At 44.7% G+C, this 17,105-nt stretch overlaps 2 protein-coding genes across 2 annotated transcripts in view; one reads left to right on the forward strand and one right to left on the reverse strand.

Moving 5' to 3' along the window:
• Window positions 1–10,446, reverse strand: part of LOC310688255 (catalase-like) — a 46,271-nt gene extending 35,825 nt beyond the window's left edge. Inside the window, exon 1 of the mRNA XM_083464525.1 lies at window positions 10,289–10,446. Coding sequence (XP_083320651.1) covers window positions 10,289–10,312 — 24 coding nt within the window. The 5' untranslated portion in view covers window positions 10,313–10,446. The remainder of the gene's footprint in view (window positions 1–10,288) is intronic.
• Window positions 10,447–10,576: 130 nt separating this feature from the next.
• The window catches only part of ABTB2 (ankyrin repeat and BTB domain containing 2), a 150,035-nt gene continuing 143,506 nt past the window's right edge, over window positions 10,577–17,105 (forward strand). The window contains exon 1 of the mRNA XM_083463236.1: window positions 10,577–12,065. Coding sequence (XP_083319362.1) covers window positions 11,192–12,065 — 874 coding nt within the window. The 5' untranslated portion in view covers window positions 10,577–11,191. The remainder of the gene's footprint in view (window positions 12,066–17,105) is intronic.

The following is a 17,105-nucleotide window of genomic DNA, read 5'->3' on the forward strand; positions in this document are numbered from 1 at the left end:
TGGCTAACTGGGTGGAAAAGGAGAGGTGCAAGTAAACAACACAGAAGAAAAACCTCCTTGTTTATCTATGCCCCTTTCCTAGCAACATGTGACATGAGCATATGTTCCTCTTACCAGTCACAACAACTTCTCCAGCAGATGCATGGCAGCTGGATCATGAAACCTCCTTATTCTAGAAACACTGGCATCTATTTGGACTTGATCTGGGCTCAGCAGCCTTTGCCAACGCAGAGAAAGGTTATGTAAGCTCAGCAGACAACAAACTGGCCGTTGCATTCCAAGTTATTTACACAAATGGATTTCGAAACCACCCAAAGTAAGATTCCATGTTTGTCAAGGCTGAGCAGGAATCAGCTGGATGCTCCAGGGAGCTGCTTATTAGGCCTCTGCTTTTCTAAACGGTTCTAACTGCTTTCATTAAATTTCTAAATTCTTTTTTTAAGGATTCACTATTATAACAAAGCTTTATTTTAAGGCTCCAGCAGCATAAGTAATCTTTAGTATGACTTACTGGGTTTATAAACTGATTTGGTGAAGGAGTAGCAGGCCAAGCCTATGTAACATAAGAAGAAATTGGTGGGTTCTGTCAGGGAGGGGGAGAAAAACGTCTCATCTCTTTTATTCATATCATGCAGACTTTTTTTTTTTTACATTCCCCTCTACCATGTACCCTCTTATTCAGCTTTCTTTTAAAACTTTGTTTAAAATCCAAACACAATTGCTATAACCTTTCCTCCTGGGAAAGTTGAAGAGTAGCAATTTGAAGAGATACGAGAGCCATCACCAACTATCTAAAGGGCTTTTACACGGAGGAGGGAGCAAACTTGTTTTCTTCTGCTCTGGAGGCTAGGATTCAAGTTACAAGATGGAAGATTCCGTCAGTAAGAGCTGTTCGACGCTGGAGCAGACGCCAATGAGAGGCGCTGGACTCTCCTTCCTTGGAGGTTTGCAAGCAGAGGTTGGATGGCCATCTGTCAAGGATGCTCTAGCTGAGATGCCTGCATTGCAGGGGGTTGGACTAAATGAGGCTTTGGGGTCCCTTCCAACTGCACTGGAGCAGCAGATTCACCATGCTAGCCAGAGCAGTAAGGCTTATCGTGATTTTTCATTCCCCCAGCTCCAAGCTAGCATAGCTGAAGGGCCTGATCTGTGGGTGATTGGATCCAGCAAATCTTCTGGCACCCTGTCCCCAGGCTACCCCCAACACCCTGTTCTGAGCTTCTCTGATTGCTACTTCTGCTAGAAGAACCCCCCGCTGTGGCAGGCCCACCCAGCTAGTGGTACTCCTCTGCCAATGCAGGCCAGAGGAGAGTCTACTGCAAGCAATCCCATGCCCTCCCCACCCCATCAACAGCCACTGCACTCTAAACTCCACTGTTCTCAACAGAGATTACTTCTAGGCATGCATGTGCAATCCTACGCATGCTTACTCAATAGTAAGAGAGTTTGATGCTGTATCTGGAATAGTCTGTTATTACATATTCTAAAAGATACCCGCCAGATCAGTTCTTTAGCGTGTGGTGCAGATAGTGCCAAGGTCACAGGTTTGATTCCCGTAAGGGACAGCTGCATATTTCTGCACTTTGGTCCCTTCCAACTCTACAGTTCTATGATTCTAGGAACTATTTTCTGCAGCCAGTTTTCAACTGTAGAATAAAACGGGGTTCTCATCGTAAGAATGATCCGAAGCGCCATCTGCTGAACAAGAAAAGAACTACCAGTCAGCTTCATAATTCTGCAAATGCAGAACTGAAAGGCATTTCCTAAAAGCACACGTGGCAGGAAAATTTAAATATAAATCAATATAGGTGGCACCGAGTAGTAATAGTAATAGTAATTTATTATTTGTACCCCGCCTATCTGGCTGGGTTTCCCCAGCCACTCTGGGCGGCTTCTAACAAAGATTAAAAATACATTAAAATGTCACACATTAAAAACTTCCCTGAACAGGGCTACCTTCAGATGTCTTCTAAATGTCAGGTAGTTGTTTATCTCTTTGACATCTAATGGGAGGGCGTTCCACAGGGCGGGCGCCACTACCGAGAAGGCCCTCTGCCTGGTTCCCTGTAACTTTGTTTCCTGCAGTGAAGGAATCGCCAGAAGGCGCTCAGCACTGGACATCCGGGCAGAATGATGGGGGTGTAGATGCTCCTTCAGGTATACTGGGCTGAGGCCATTTAGGGCTTTAAAGGTTAACACCAACACCAAGAACATCAATATGAACAAGCTGCTATTTAAAATTAATTTTGCACTGAATTAATAACTTGTTCTTTTTTTTGTCTAGGAGTATCCCCAAACGTGGGTGGCACTGTGGTGTAAACCACTGATCCTTGGGCTTGCCAATCAGAAGGTCGGCGGTTTAAATCCCCGCGATGGGGTGAGCTCCCGTTGTTCGGTCCGAGCTCCTGCCAACCTAGTAGTTCAAATGCACTTCAAAGTGCAAGTAGATAAATAGGTACCACCCTGGCTGGAAGGTAAACAGCATTTCCATGTGCTGCTCTGGTTTCGCCAGAAGCGGCTTAGTCATGCTGGCCACATGACCTGGAAAAACTGTCTGTGGACAAATGTCGGCTCCCTCGGCCAGTAAAGCAAGATGAGTGCCGCAACCCCAGAGTCATTCGTGACTAGACTTAATTGTCAGGGGTTCTTTACCTTTTTATCCCGAAACTATGAAACCATTCCTTCAGAGGCAGTGTAACTCCAAAAGTGTCAGTGGGAAATCTTCTGCACATGGGAATCACCCATCCACAGGCCTCCCTCGCTCCCTCTTTTTCTCTTTTTTTTTCTCTCTCTCCCCCCTCCCCTTCCCCCCCCTCTCTCAGCCTTCTTTCCATAAGCCATTCATGTCCAATATTTACAGTCCCCATCTATACATACCTAATTGGAATTAAACCCCATAAGTTCAATGACTCTTACTTCCAGATGTGGGTTTAGGACTACAGCGTTATTAAGACTGTGAGTCCTGCATAAGCAGTGGAAATGTTCGTTCTACTGAAATTGCCGTACGTTGCTCTGAGTTCAGTGGATAGGGCAGGGTATAAATAGAATAAATGCTTAAATTGGGGGAGAATCCACAATGAGTAATGTTCACATATTGGAGCCATTAGAAACACGTGAGAACTACATTTCCTGTTTTGCTCTTGCTCATGCATCTGAAGTAGGCTCTTGCCTGCCAAAGGTGTGCAAAACTTGTTAGTGGTTAAGGTGCCATGGGACTCTGATGATTTTCCTGTTTCTGTCCCCCCCCCCCCTTTCTTTAAGTCAGAGCAGCTTTAAAGACAGGTCAAACTTAAGTAAACATTTCTCTAAACAAGTTTTAGTATGATGAAAAACCAACTAAAACAAAACAAAGACTTTTTTTTAAAAAATGACAGCTTTCAACAAATAGCCTGTTTTCTCAACCACTCACTTTTAAAGGAACTAAGAACCAAACTATATAGAAAATGCAAGATCTATGACTTGATTCCTCTACAACTTTCTATTTGCTAAGAAACAGCTGTAGGAAGCGAAGGGTGGAGGGTTTAAATCAGGCATCCCCAAACTCGGCCCTCCAGATGTTTTGGGACTACAACTCCCATCATCCCTAGCTAACAGGATCAGTGGCTAGAGATGATGGGAATTGTAGTCCCAAAACATCTGGAGGGCCAAATTTGGGGATGCCTGCACTGGAAGAATGGCAGACGCAACTGATAGACTACATGGAGCTGGCTGAAATGACTGGCAGAATTCGGGACCTGGGAGAAGAGACGGTGGAAGAGGACTGGAAAAAATTTAAAGACTATCTACAAAAACACTATAAATTGTATGAATGTTAGGAGATTGCACGATTGAAAGCAACACGGCAGCAGTAATTTTGTTGTAAGATACATGAGAATAAGTGAGGTTTAAGGAAATGATGAAATTGGAAGCAATGTTATGTTCAAACTAAGCAGCTTAATTTATGATAAAGTTATTTAAAATTTGGGACATAATATCTGAGACTTATAAAATAAGAACTGAAATAAGGTAATAAATTGCTGTCTATAACTATGTGACTGAGAACGCAGGGAAGGGTGATGTGAGGAAGTCCAAAGATTATGAAAATATGATTTATGAATAATTGTATTTTATATGTATTTTTCTTTCATTCTTTGTTTATTCCTTAATTTTGTTTTGACTTTTTCTATGTCTATGGTGACGGTATTTTATATGTTTGGTGGTTTGTTTGTTGTTTAAAAATTGCAATAAATATCTTTTTTTTAAAAAAAACAAATTTGGGGATGCCTGGTTTAACTTGTGCTACAAACCATTTCCCCAACTGAAATGACCTCTTCCAAAGCTGATATTAGCTGTATTGGACTTATTCTATCCCTTTGATGGATTATAACAGCTTCAGAAGGACAGCAATTTAAGTCAGAGTGTTGAGGGGAGGGATTCAATCTGCCCCCACCCAGTGCCACAATCCTGATCCAGCCTGTCACAACAGCAGCTGTTTTTACTTTGTTTTTTATTTGGCTAGCTTTCTATAGCCAAAAAAACAACAACCCCTCAATTGGTTTATTTGGGTAGGATTCCCTAAAAAGAAAAGTTTTTAAGCTGATATCAAAAACACTACAATGAAGGTTCCTCCCCAATATTAATAGGCTGTGAATTCCAGAGGATAGGTATTGCCACACTAAAAAGATTGACTTCTTGCAGGTATGGAATGAACAAAAGGTTACACTTGTAAAAGTGCCAGTTCCACAGTTTCTTTTAAGTAAATAAAAGGATGTTGGGGGATCTGATCCGAAGTCTCCCTTATCATGTTTAGTGTGCCCATAAAAAGCAGTTTGCAGAAAGTGCATGAGAAAAGGAGAGAGGAAAAATGTTACTGTACAGCAGCTTGTCTTTAAAAAATAAAAATAAAAAGATGTCTTCATTTGCAGTTCAGTAGCAGTAGAACTTGTCAGTACCAGATAATTGAAAACATCAAGCAAAATGTTTGTAAACATGCATGAAAGCAGCTATCCTGTATTCATTATCTTGATGAGTGCTGTGTCATGTTTTACTTTTTCTTTAACCCCCCCCCCCAAAAAACCAAACCATTATTCAGTTTAAGTGGCTCTCAGTGTGGGTTGCAACCAGTTAAAATGCATTTAAAATGCAGTAAAACATTAAAATCACCAATCGGAACCGAAAAAATAAACCTCAGCAGCAACATTTGTCAGTTAGCCAAATGACTTATTGAAGCGGAATATGTTAACCAACTTTATAAACAAATTCTGAGCTCTGGCAAGGCACCACAACATAAAAGCCCATTTTCCTCACCATGAAGCAGAGCCTCACCCAAAGACCCCAAGTGGTGCTCAGGTGGAAGAGCAAATGAGAAAACCAGCACATTAAGCAGTGAAACAATTCCCCCACATTGTTACATTTTGTATGTTCATTGAAAACTTTTTGTTTTCTCCTCACTCGTCCCAAATTATTCTATTTTACCATCACAGTTTTATTTTTTGCTGGGTTTTGTGTTTTATATTTTTTTTCCTGAGTACTGCCTGGGTACTCTTTGAATATAGAGTGGTTTATAAATTAAGATAAAACAAATAAAACAAATGCAAGTCCCTTCTCCCCAGCAGGTGAAAAAGACCTTTTTATTAAGGCAGGTTTGTATTTTATTCGCCAATGTCTCTGTGGGTCTCTTTCTTTTTGTTGGTTTTATTTGGCTGTTTTTTATTGACTTGGCTTTTATATTGCCTCTTTTAGGCACCATATTTAGCAATATATTTTACGGGCAGTATATATAACAAAATAATTGAGCGAGTAGAAATATTCCCGCTTGCAGAATGGGACTCTCCCCCCCCCCCCCCAATCGCATGCCAGCCCTATAATTGCTCCAGAAGAGTAGGGGAAGCCCCAGAACAATTTTAGGGGGCATGGGTTGCGCAAGCAAAAGTCATTTCGCTGGTACAAAGAGTTGCTTAGTGTTACTTTGGCAACTACCATATGTGATTAACTTCTGGTATTTATTTTATTATTGTTAGCCAACTTGGACATGTTCTTGCGGAACAGCAGGGTCCAAATGTGAATAATTAAATGTACCACGGCGACCTAATTTTTGCCACACAGGAGGGTCAGTCATAGCAGCCATCTTGAAACATGAGAATCAAGTATCCTTCAGGGGTATTCCGAAAACCAGAAGGTGGTCTTAGGCTAGCCACTTCTTCTCTGCATTAGAAATATGACAAGAGAATTTGCTATCAGGGATAGAGAATCTGAGGTCTTCAACTCCCATCAGCCTCTACCAGCATGGCCACTGATCAGGGATAATGGGAATTGCAATCCAGCAACATATATGGTTCCCTAATCTACAAGCATATGAAGCACTTTGGTTAGTCCAAAGCAGAGATGGGAAACCTGCACACCTTCAGACGTGGCTTGACTAAAACTTCTGTCACCCCCTGGCTACTGGCTTCAGCCGACAGGAAGGGCAACTGCTTCTCCATGCCTGCTCTAAAGCACAACGTAAATGTTAATGCTGAAAAAGAGAGAATATAAATATAGCATGCAATAAAATAATCACAAAAAAGGAGTGAACGTGCACTGAACAGACTACAGACCTCTAGCAGTAAGATAGTGCTCTGAAACCACCAAAATGCAACCCACTGTAATTCTTTTGATGGCTTTTTATTAGCTTTGCTTTATGAAATAATTTGTTTCTGAAAATAAGCTGATCTGCTTGCACTGACATTAGGTGGTGGTGGTTGTTGTTGCTAAAACTTGTATATTGCCCTTCATCTGAAAATACCAGGGCAGTTCACAACATAAAAATGCAAAATGAGAGCAAAATACGTAACAAACGAAAAACAAAGCAATAACCTCCTCTCACACAGGCACATTTAAAAGGCCATAGAATGTTTAATCAGCCAAAGGCCTGGTGTTTGAGAAACGTTTTTGCCTGGTGCCTAAATACAAAGGCCTCTCTGGGGAGAGTATTCCACAAACAGGGAGCCACCAAAGAAAAAGGCTCTTTCTTGTGTTGCCACCCTCCAGACCTCTAATGGAGGAGAAACGTGAAGAAGGGCCTCAAATGATGATTGCAGGATCCGGATCAGTTCATAGGGGGAGAGACGGTCCTTGAGGTATTGTGACTTTATAGGTCAAAACCAGCACTTTGAATTGGGCCCAGGAACTAATCAGCAGCCAGAGCAGGATTGGTGTAATAGGATCAAACCGTCTTGCCCTGGTCACTGAATCCTGCACCAGCTGAAGTTTTCAATATGTCTTCAGAGGCAGCCCCACATGTAATGTGTTGCAGTAATCAATCAATCTAACCTAGAGGTTGCCAGAGCGACAACCAAAGTTAGGCTATCCCTGTCCGGATAGGGGTACGTCTGGGCCACCAGCCCGAACTGATGAAAGGCATTCCATGCCACTGAGTCCATCTGAAGCTCAAGTGACAGCAAAGGAACCAGGAGTAGCCCCAAGCTACATTATATACCCGCTCTGACGGAGGGATATCGGAACTATTTCTGTGTTTGCTGTGGAGTCTCTTACAGGAAATACACTACCATTGCTGAACTTCCTTCTTACCAGAAGGTGGCAGTCTTGTATCAAGCAATTACAGAACAGCTCATCTAAAATACTAATAAAAAGCAGCTATTGGTGGGGCAAACTCACCTTTTAAGTAAGAGAGAAAGGTATCTGTATTCCATACTCAGCTCATGGTTCAAGGTCAAAAGTGTGTAAACTTCCATACAAAGGCTTTTTTCAGAGTGCAGCATGCTGCCGTAAATGAACAGGCTGACAATCCACTCGTTCACGTTATGAGATTCATGGCAGAGATATAAACTTAATCCAATGTTTATTTGTAAGCAGGCCCCACCACATTCAGTTGCGCTTTCTCACAAGTAAATGGTGTGGAACATTAGGATTTCAGCCTTAAGTTACTTGTTTGTACATCAGCATACTTGCATATTAATAATAATTTATTATTTGTAACCCGCCCATCTGATTGGGTTGCCCCAGCCACTCTGAGTGGCTTCCAGCATATATACAAACACAATAAAACAATAGACCTTAAAAGGCTTCCCTATGCAGGGCTGCCTTCAGATGTCTCCAAAAAGATATATGTTTACTCATCTCCTTGACATCTGATGGGAGGGCATTCCACAGGGTGGGTGCCACTACCGAGAAGGCCCTTTGCTTGGTGTATCCTATTTAGAATCATATAGTTGGAAGGGACCATCTGCAATGCAAGAATATGAAGCTGCCCGATCTGGGGATCAAACCTGCAACCTTGGTGTTATCAGCACCACGTTGTAACCAACTTAGCTATGTGTTATGCTGTGATTTATGTACAGTGGAATCTCGGAAGCCGAACGCCTTTGAACTCGAACATTTCGGCTCCTGAACGATCGAGAAGTGATTGTTCTGGTTTTCAAATGATTTTCAGAAGCCAAAAGTCTGGCCCGCTCCTGCAGCCAATTGGAAGCTGTGCCTTGGTTTTCGAACTGTTCCGGGAGTCGAACAGACTCCCGGAATGGATTAAATTCGAAAACCAAGGTGCAACTTTATTTCTTAGCTTTAGAGGTCTACTTGGCAGATGAACATTGGCTTCTGTTCCAAAGTGAGCGGCTGTTTTAGCCTTTTGCAGCAAAACCAACCAAGAGTCTTGTGGCATTTTAAAGGTTAATACATTTCTTACAGTCAATGTCAAAAACCTGGGGAGTTGGCATCTCAATAATAAACCAGATTAATAAATCCAGGGCCTCTGCATTCCTGCAAATGATTGGAAAATACTCTCTTGGAAGCAAGAGAAGCTCCTTTGCTTGCCTAAGCTAGTTATCTTGGTCTAACTATCCTGCCTCCATGGACTATAGTTGCTTGATCCCAATCATGACATCTGACCCAAATCCCTGACTCCTCCCACCCTTTCATCTTTCCATGTTGCAATAACAAAGTAGCCAAGAGCTTTATTAAAAGTTGCATTAAGAATGTGTCTTAGTTTCAACATATCACTGCCATGTTGTTTTCTGGAATCTGTTTTTCAGAGAGTGGGTGTTTTACCCTTAGGTATTTCCACACCAGAAATGGTGTAAACACATTTTAAATTGTTAATGCATAGTAGAAAATGGAATACATTGTTTTAATTTTCAAACTTAAGAATGTAAGAAAGGCTTGCTGGATCCAGTATCCTATTCTCACAGTGGTCTACTGCGTGCGTAAGGGAACGGGCCAACACAGCTTTTAGCTTCAAATACAGACTTGAACTATTTTTTAAAAAAACACTGAAGCAATACAAGACCAAAAAAAAGTCTTGTGACTTCTTAAAGACTAACATATAAAGGACACTCTTAATTTTGCTGCAACAACTTTGCAGCTACCCACTCTGGAACTTTGCAGCTACCCACTCTGGAACTCATGAAATTATGCCCTTTATCAGGACTGTCTTTACCCAGGGGTGCAAGAGGTGAGGGGCACCCAGGTGCCGAATTCTGGGGGGCGCCGGGCACCCACAGCTGAATCCGCCTAAGCTCTTAACTATCTACCTGTTACGAAATACTATTTTTGATCAAGCTAGAAAAACAAAATACATACATACCTAGGTATTACCTAAATGTATACCTACTGCTTCACTAAAGGACTTTCGACTTTGTGCACTCATTTACCAAAGACGCGCTGTGCCAGCGGTGGCTAAACTAAATTTGGGGGTGCTGGGCGGATATTTGCACCCTGACAGTGCATATGCTAAAGACTCCCCTGCCCTTTATCCCACATTAGCAGCACTCCGAAGCGCCTCTTTGGAGGCAAAGGCCTTCAACACCTGGGGCTTAAAGCACCTTTTTCTTAGCTCAGGCAAGCCTGTGCATTCATTCTGCGCCCTTCCTACTTTAAAAACATTCCCAAGTGGCCCAAGGAAGAAAACTCAAAGGCCTTCTTCCCTGCTAAAAGCACAAGTCGACAGCGTTTAGCAGCAAAGGAAACACCTTGAACTGCGGGACATTGAGAGGAGCGTGTTCAGTTGTCACTGGATTTTAGCTGTGCAGATTTTGCAACTGAGCAAACACCTGGAGCACCTAAGTCTGTCTTGTGGAAACTGACCGGTCTGCCTGCCGCTGACGTCTGATTTCCCCCACCGCCCCAGTTCACTGAGCTTGTGCAGAGGGCGGCAGGTGCAATTCAAAGGACGCTCCCTCGGAAGAGAGGAAATTCCATAAATCGTCCTCCCCAGCAAACCACGTTTTGCAAGTTACGCGTCGTCCGCACGGGGAATCGGGGGTCGGAATAAACACGTGTCGGGCTTAAAGCAGGCGGCCAACACCCTCTTTACCTTTGCTTGGCGAGAGCGGGACATGACGGGACACGCGGTTTCTCGTCGCGCAGCAGACTCGCTCCAAGTTCTCCCCGCTTGTCGTCGCGGCTCCTGGGTTTGTCCGCCCCTCTCTCTCCGGCCGTCTTTCTTCTCGCGCGCTCCTCCCGCCGCGACGTCACAGGCTCCGCCCGTCGAGATTTACATACGGGCCGCCCAGCTCGCCTTTCCTCGGCGGGCCCCGCCCCCGGAGCCGCCGATTGGTGTGGCTCCCCGCAGGTCATTTGCATGCCGCCTGCAACTCGGTGCGCCCAGCCGGGCAGCACCAGAGAAGTTTCGCTCAAAGCTTCTGCAAGTGTCTGAGACGGGGCGGGGGACGCGCGGCGGCAGCAGCAGCAGCAGCTCCCAGGGCTGCCTCGTCCAATCTCCCTTTCTTCTTCGCCTTCTGGAGGAGTCCCGGTGTGACACCGGATCGCCGTCTGGGGAAGGGCTGACCCGCCCTCCTGAGCCACCCAGGAGGCTTCTCTCTCCGCCGCTGAAGGGCGCCCCGTTGGGAACGGCGCTGCCCTCTTGGAGCTTCTGAAAAGAGCTCTCTCTCTCTGCCTGATCCCTTCTTCTTCTTCTTCTTTTTTCCTCCTCCTGGCCCCAGTATTTTCCATCCTTGCTCGAGGCGGAAAATAAATGATCTCACCCCTCGCCGTGGAATGGAGACAGCTGGCACCCAGCAGAACCTGAAGGAGCCCCAGGAGCTCGAGCGCAAACGGGACTCCTCTCCGGGAGCCTAAGGACCAGCGGGGCCGGCCAGCTCCTCGCCTCGGGCTTCTTTTGGAAGCAGCCCCCGATCTAGTGAGTTGAGTCCTGCGCTTGCTGCTGCTGCTTTTCTTTTCTCCCTTGGCTTGGCGCGAGATCGCAGGTTCCTTTCCTATGGCTGGGATATACAGCTCCACTCTGAAGACCCTGGAAGACTTGACCCTGGACTCCGGGTATGGGGCTGGGGACTCCTGCCGCTCGCTCAGCCTCTCCTCTTGCAAGTCCAACTCGCAAGCCTTCGCGTCGTCTCAGCCCAGGGGCAACTGGTGGTACTACTCGGGCTCCATGAACAGTCGCAACAACAGCTGGGACACCGTCAACACCGTCCTGCCCGAGGACCCCGAAGTGGCGGACATCTTCTCCAGATGCGCCAAGCTGCCCGACCTGGAGGAATTCCCTTGGACGGAGGAGGACATTGGGAAGATACTCAGGAAAGGGAGAGCAGGAGGAGGGACCAAGAGGGACTTCACCCAAGAAGCGGTGCGGAGGCTGTCCGTGTTACTGCGGAGACCCTTGATCCGGATCTCCAGGGAGGCGCAGCGCCTGAGCGTGATGCACTCCAAGTGCACGCGCTTCGAGATCCAAAGCGCCATCAAGCTGATCCAGAGCTGGTCGTTGTCCGAGAGCTGCGTCCTGGCCACCGTCAAGGCGCTCTCGCTCTACAGCATGAGCGCCGGCGACGGGCTGAGGAAGGGCAAGTCGGCCAGGTGCGGCCTCACCTTTTCCGTGGGCAGGTTCTTCAGGTGGATGGTGGATACTAGGATCTCGGTGAGGATCCACGAGTACGCGGCCATCTCTTTGACGTCCTGCATGGAGAACCTGGTGGAGGAGATCAAGGCCAGAGTAGTGGCCAGCCAGAGCCCCGACGGAGGTGGAGGGGGAAGTGAGATCTCCGCAGAAGTTCTGGAGATGGTCATCAACAATGATGCGGAGCTTTGGGGAGTGCTGCAGCCCTATGAGCACCTGATTTGCGGGAAGAATGCAAATGGTAAGGAGTCAATTTAGCAAATCCAATGGGCCCGATCCATACTTTTTGCCTGTCTTCTTACTTTTATGCTGCTTCCTTTCATGGTTGGTTTTTGTGTTCTGATTGCGTTCGAAACTTTTATTTCGGTAAGACTTCCAAAGATTCTGCTTCTTTCCAATGGGCAGAATATGAGTTTGATCTTATGGAGTTGCCTTTGCCTTTGAGGGCAAAGGCTGTAGCTCAGTGGTACAGCATCAGTTTTGTATGCAGAAGGTCCTAGGTTCCACCCCGGCATCTGCAGGCAGGGCTGGGGAAGAGCCACAGCTAAATCATTGGGCATACCACTGAGCTAAATGGACAAATGGTCTGATTTTGTATAAGGGAACTTTCTACATTCACTGCATTTAGTGGTACATTCGCAGAATTGCAAGTTAAATAAATAGTATAAACAAACTAGATTATAGAATTGTAGAGTTGGAAGGGACCACAAGGTCCAACCCCCTTGCAATGCCCAACGTAGGGCTCGAGCCCATAACCCTGAAATTAAGAGTCTCATGCTCTACTGACTGAGCTATATGAGTGTTCAAACAATGCCATGGTTGTTCTGCAGAAGGTTAGATTGCCAACCGTAACTAGCCTAATGTACCAAGGTAAAATCGGCATTCGCTGCTCCACCCACCTTTTCTTCAGTCCCCACCTCCACTGGCATGTGGCCTCAGGAAGGATGCTCAGAAGGAAATGCAGCCTTCGGGCAATAAATGGTTCCTCACTCCTGTCTTTTTTGCTTACATACATATCTTAAGTGCCATGCAAGATAACCAGCAATACAGCTCCATCACTCCAGCCTCCCCCCACCCCATTTCTATGAATATCATTGAGAACATTAAAAGTAACAGTTGGAGAAGCCGTCTCAGGAATCCATGTGGGGAGGAAACAGAAGCAATGTTCGGATGCCTGGCTCTACCATGGCATCTTTGGAGGTGTCCCACATCAGTTTCACCATAGCAGCAACTCCAGCTGAAGTTCATCAATTTCACTTCCCTGCTCTTGATTGCACAAGTGAGATTGATAAACTCCTCTAGGGCAAGAAACAGAGCTGTATGCGGAAGTACAGCAACTCATTTTAAGGGCATGTTGTCACAACTACTTCAGCCACAACTGGTGGCTGTGGGAAAACACTCCACCCATAGACAAATCCCATCTGCATTAGCCTGTGGCTGGGTGGTCATATGCATGGCATAGGCAAACTCTAATTTAGCTTGCATCAGTTTGGGCATGCCATGGACAAGTAGTTAAGGGTCTTGCTGGATCGAAGAAAAGTCTAGCATCCCACCCTCACAGTGGCAACCAGATGTCATGACTAGGAGTCAATGGTAGCCTTATCTGTCATGAACTTGTCTAACCACCTTTTAAAGCCAACAGGGTTAGTGGCTGTCACTACATCTTAAGGGAGTAAATTCCATACTTTAACTGACCACTGTGTGCTGGTCCTTCCTTTTGTATGCCATGAATCAGTTTAATTGAATGACCACAGGATCTAGTATTGTGAGAGAAGGAGAACTGTGGATAATGTTATTTTTAAAATGTTATAAAAAGGTAAAGGTCCCCTGGACGGTTAAGTCCAGTCAATTTCAACTATGGGATACAGCGCTCATCTCTGCCTTCAGGCCGAGGGAGCTGGTGTTTGTCTGCAGACAGCTTTTCTGGGTCATGTGGCCAGCATGACGAAACTGCTTCTGGCGCAACGGGACACTGTGATGGAACCAGGGCGGCACTGTGGTCTAAACCACCAAGCCTCTTGGGTTTGCTGATCTTAAGGTCAGCAGTTCGAATCTGCATGACAGGGTGAGCTCCCGTTGCTCTGTCCCAGCTCCTGCCAACCTAGCAGTTTGAAAGCATACCAGCACAAATAAATAGGTACCGCTGAGGCAGAAAGAAAAACTGATAATGTTATACTACTCTATGTGCCTAAGATGCTATCTGTGTAGCCAATATGTATAAACTACGGTCAATTCACCAAACTTCCCAGTGTTGTACATTCTTCTGCTGGATGCATGTGCAATGTATGCATACTTCTTATAATGTGTTTCGCTGGTCCTTCTTCAAACCATATTTGATATTTGTGCTACCTAGATACAGTAATATCTATTCCCACTCGCTATCCTTAGTGCCAGAAGTAAAACAGTAGGAAATGCAAGGATATATTTTATATCTTAACTGTTTTGTGTCACTGCTACTTTTGTGGTGCATTATAGAGAGAAACAGAAGAATAAATATGGTTAAGCATGTTGCTGAATTAAAGAGTCCCTAGAGAGAAAGAGTTATCTCTGAAGAAGAAACTGAATGAACAGAGGCTTGTGTTACATGGAAATATAAACAGATATGAAAGGAAATGGTTATAAGTATTCAGAACATTTAAGTTGCCAGTTATGTAACATTCACAAGTTGCATCCAAGCGTCAATAAGTCATGCAAGGGACTGGTTTCATTTGACAATGTTGTATGCTTTTTTTAGATCATTTTGTCAAATTGTATTTATTGAGTTATAAATTCTGATCTCCCTGTGCCTACATGTGCATTTAATTCAGTTCCAGAAGTGTGTTTATTGTGTTAACGGGACTGGAATGCAAGACTCTGACTACTCTAATAACCTTCACTTGCAATTTGCAAAACAACATTGATTTCGTGGTCCTTGGATAGGAGAAGAGTTGAGGCTGAATTTTCTTCTCTCTCTCTCTCTCTCTCTCTTTCAACTAAGAATAAAAGTATGAGGAGGAAATGTCACCTTATTCCTAACACATTTGTTGTTCTGAGTTGATGCTGGATTACTCTCTAGAAGTTAATATGCACATCCCAGAGTTACTGAGAACAGTGGATTGTCTGAATAGACTCAATCTTCTTTTATGTTACTAACAACTTGTTTGTTTGTTACACCTGTATCCCACCTTTCCTCCAAGGAGCTCAAGGTTGTGTATTATAGTTTTCTTCCCCATTGTATCCTCACAACACCCTGTGAGGTAACTTAAACTGTGAGTTAGTTACTGGCCCAAGGCCATCTAGTGAGCTTCAAGTCTGAGTGGAGATTTGAACCCTTGCCTTCCAGGTCCTAGTCCAGCATTCTAACCACTGCACCAACCCATGGACTCTGTTGGGTTTTATATGTGCAGAGACAACACACCACATGAGGCTACTGCTCTGTTTAAGTTTGAAGGCCGCATGGCTGCCTTTAAGGAAAAAAACCCAAAAGTCAGGTGATCTGATCGTTGTTTTCTATGAAATGTGAAGTCTAGGTCAAAAATACTACAACTTTGGAAGACTGTGTTGCCTGGGGCTATAAGAGATCAAAGAAGGCAGTCTTTCTTTCATGTTTGAATACAGTTCACATTCTATTGCTTGTGTCACTGGTTTTTCATATATCATCACTAGGATGCAGGCAATGATTATAGCAGAAGGTACTGTATAACCGTCTCTCTGGTCCTCAGAGTATCTCTTCTTTGGTGCTAGCCCACCTTCTATGAATAACTAAGCTGGATGCCAGGGATAGGGGGCATTTTTCATCCCGAGACCCATATTCTCTTCTGTGCAACCTTTTGGAGGTCACATGACAGTGATGGGCAGGGTCAGAAGCAAACGAGGACAGAGCAATTAATTCCCGTTTCCCCTTTGTACAATGAGCTAGTATCTGCACACACTCACTCAGTCCTTCATCCAGGCAAGCAAGAGTCACCAGAATTCAAAGAAACATCCCATCCAAGCAAAAACATTCAAGGAGCCTGTGAAATGAGAACAGGTGAGGGGTGTGGTTGGGGAGAGTCTCAAGGGTCAGACAGAGATGCCTGAAGGGCCACCTGCCGGAGGCTCCCCATGCCTGCTGTATGCACTGCACTTTGGGCTAATTATCACTGCTGCGGATCAGTAGGGCAACCATCAATTAGTAACACACCTTGTGCGCTTCGTTGTATCTCTCTACTTGGGATCTCACAGTAATCAAATTGTGCCTTTGTTCCTTCTCTTGCTTATCCACAGGCAAAATTGCATTCATTGCACTTGGAGAGGCAGGAACAGTTGTTAACTAGGTGCAGTGTAGTCGCTGGAAGTGTGGATTTGTCCCTGGTTCGGCTCACCCATTATCTCACTGGTTGCCTTAGGCATGCCCCTATCTCTCAACATCAGCCATCCTTTTCCATCTGCAGTCTGGGGATAATAGTGTTGACCTACCTTATAAGGTTGCAAGACGACTAAGCTAATGCATGCGAAGCACCTTCAGCTGTCGGTAGTGTTTATATACTTAACACTATATATTATTTAGTTTTAGCAGTTTCACTACAATAAGCTGAACATCTGGACTATGTGTTTTTCAGAGTTTCTTTAGGGTGCTTCTGGGCAGAGAAATTGTGTGTCAGGGTGATTATTCAGCAAACCTGAGTTCCTGTGCTGATTCCCTTAGTTCAAATGACAGCCTGAGGGATTAGTAGAGTCAGTATCACTAGCACTGCCGAAACTGGCAATGGTTAGACAAAACATCTGTGTAAACCTTTGCCCTTTCCTTATGGGGACTGCTCACACTTTTGCTTGGTGCTTAGGTATGAACAAGTAGTTTAGGAAGAGTCCACCTTAATGTGCTTAGTAGATGAACCCTCTTTTTCTGATCCCATGGAAACCAAGGGCAAAACTGAGCTTTCTTCTATATGTTGCATACTCAAAACTCACAATGGCTTGGTTAATATGGTATTTTAAGCCATAGTTAAACCAAACTATGGTTTACATGTAACTATGACCATGCTGGTGCATACTGGTGACATCACAAGTTCATCCCCAGTTCTTGCTGATGTGCTGCTGGGAGGTGTTATGTCTGAACCTGTGCTTGTTTGAGGGAAACAAAGCACAAGAGATAAGCCAAGAACAGAATATGGGTACAGTTGTACATTCACTTTTAAACTGTAGTTTAGCTTAGTTTAGTTTAGTTTAACTATGTCTTGAAGTGACATGCAGACAAGTACTTACGGCCCGGAAAAATGCTGGTTACATAGAAAGTTGCAGGATTGTGAAGAAGGCGAAGGCT

Source organism: Podarcis liolepis (assembly GCF_965112155.1).
Source record: "Podarcis liolepis genome assembly, chromosome: 1".
Taxonomy (NCBI): domain Eukaryota; kingdom Metazoa; phylum Chordata; class Lepidosauria; order Squamata; family Lacertidae; genus Podarcis; species Podarcis liolepis.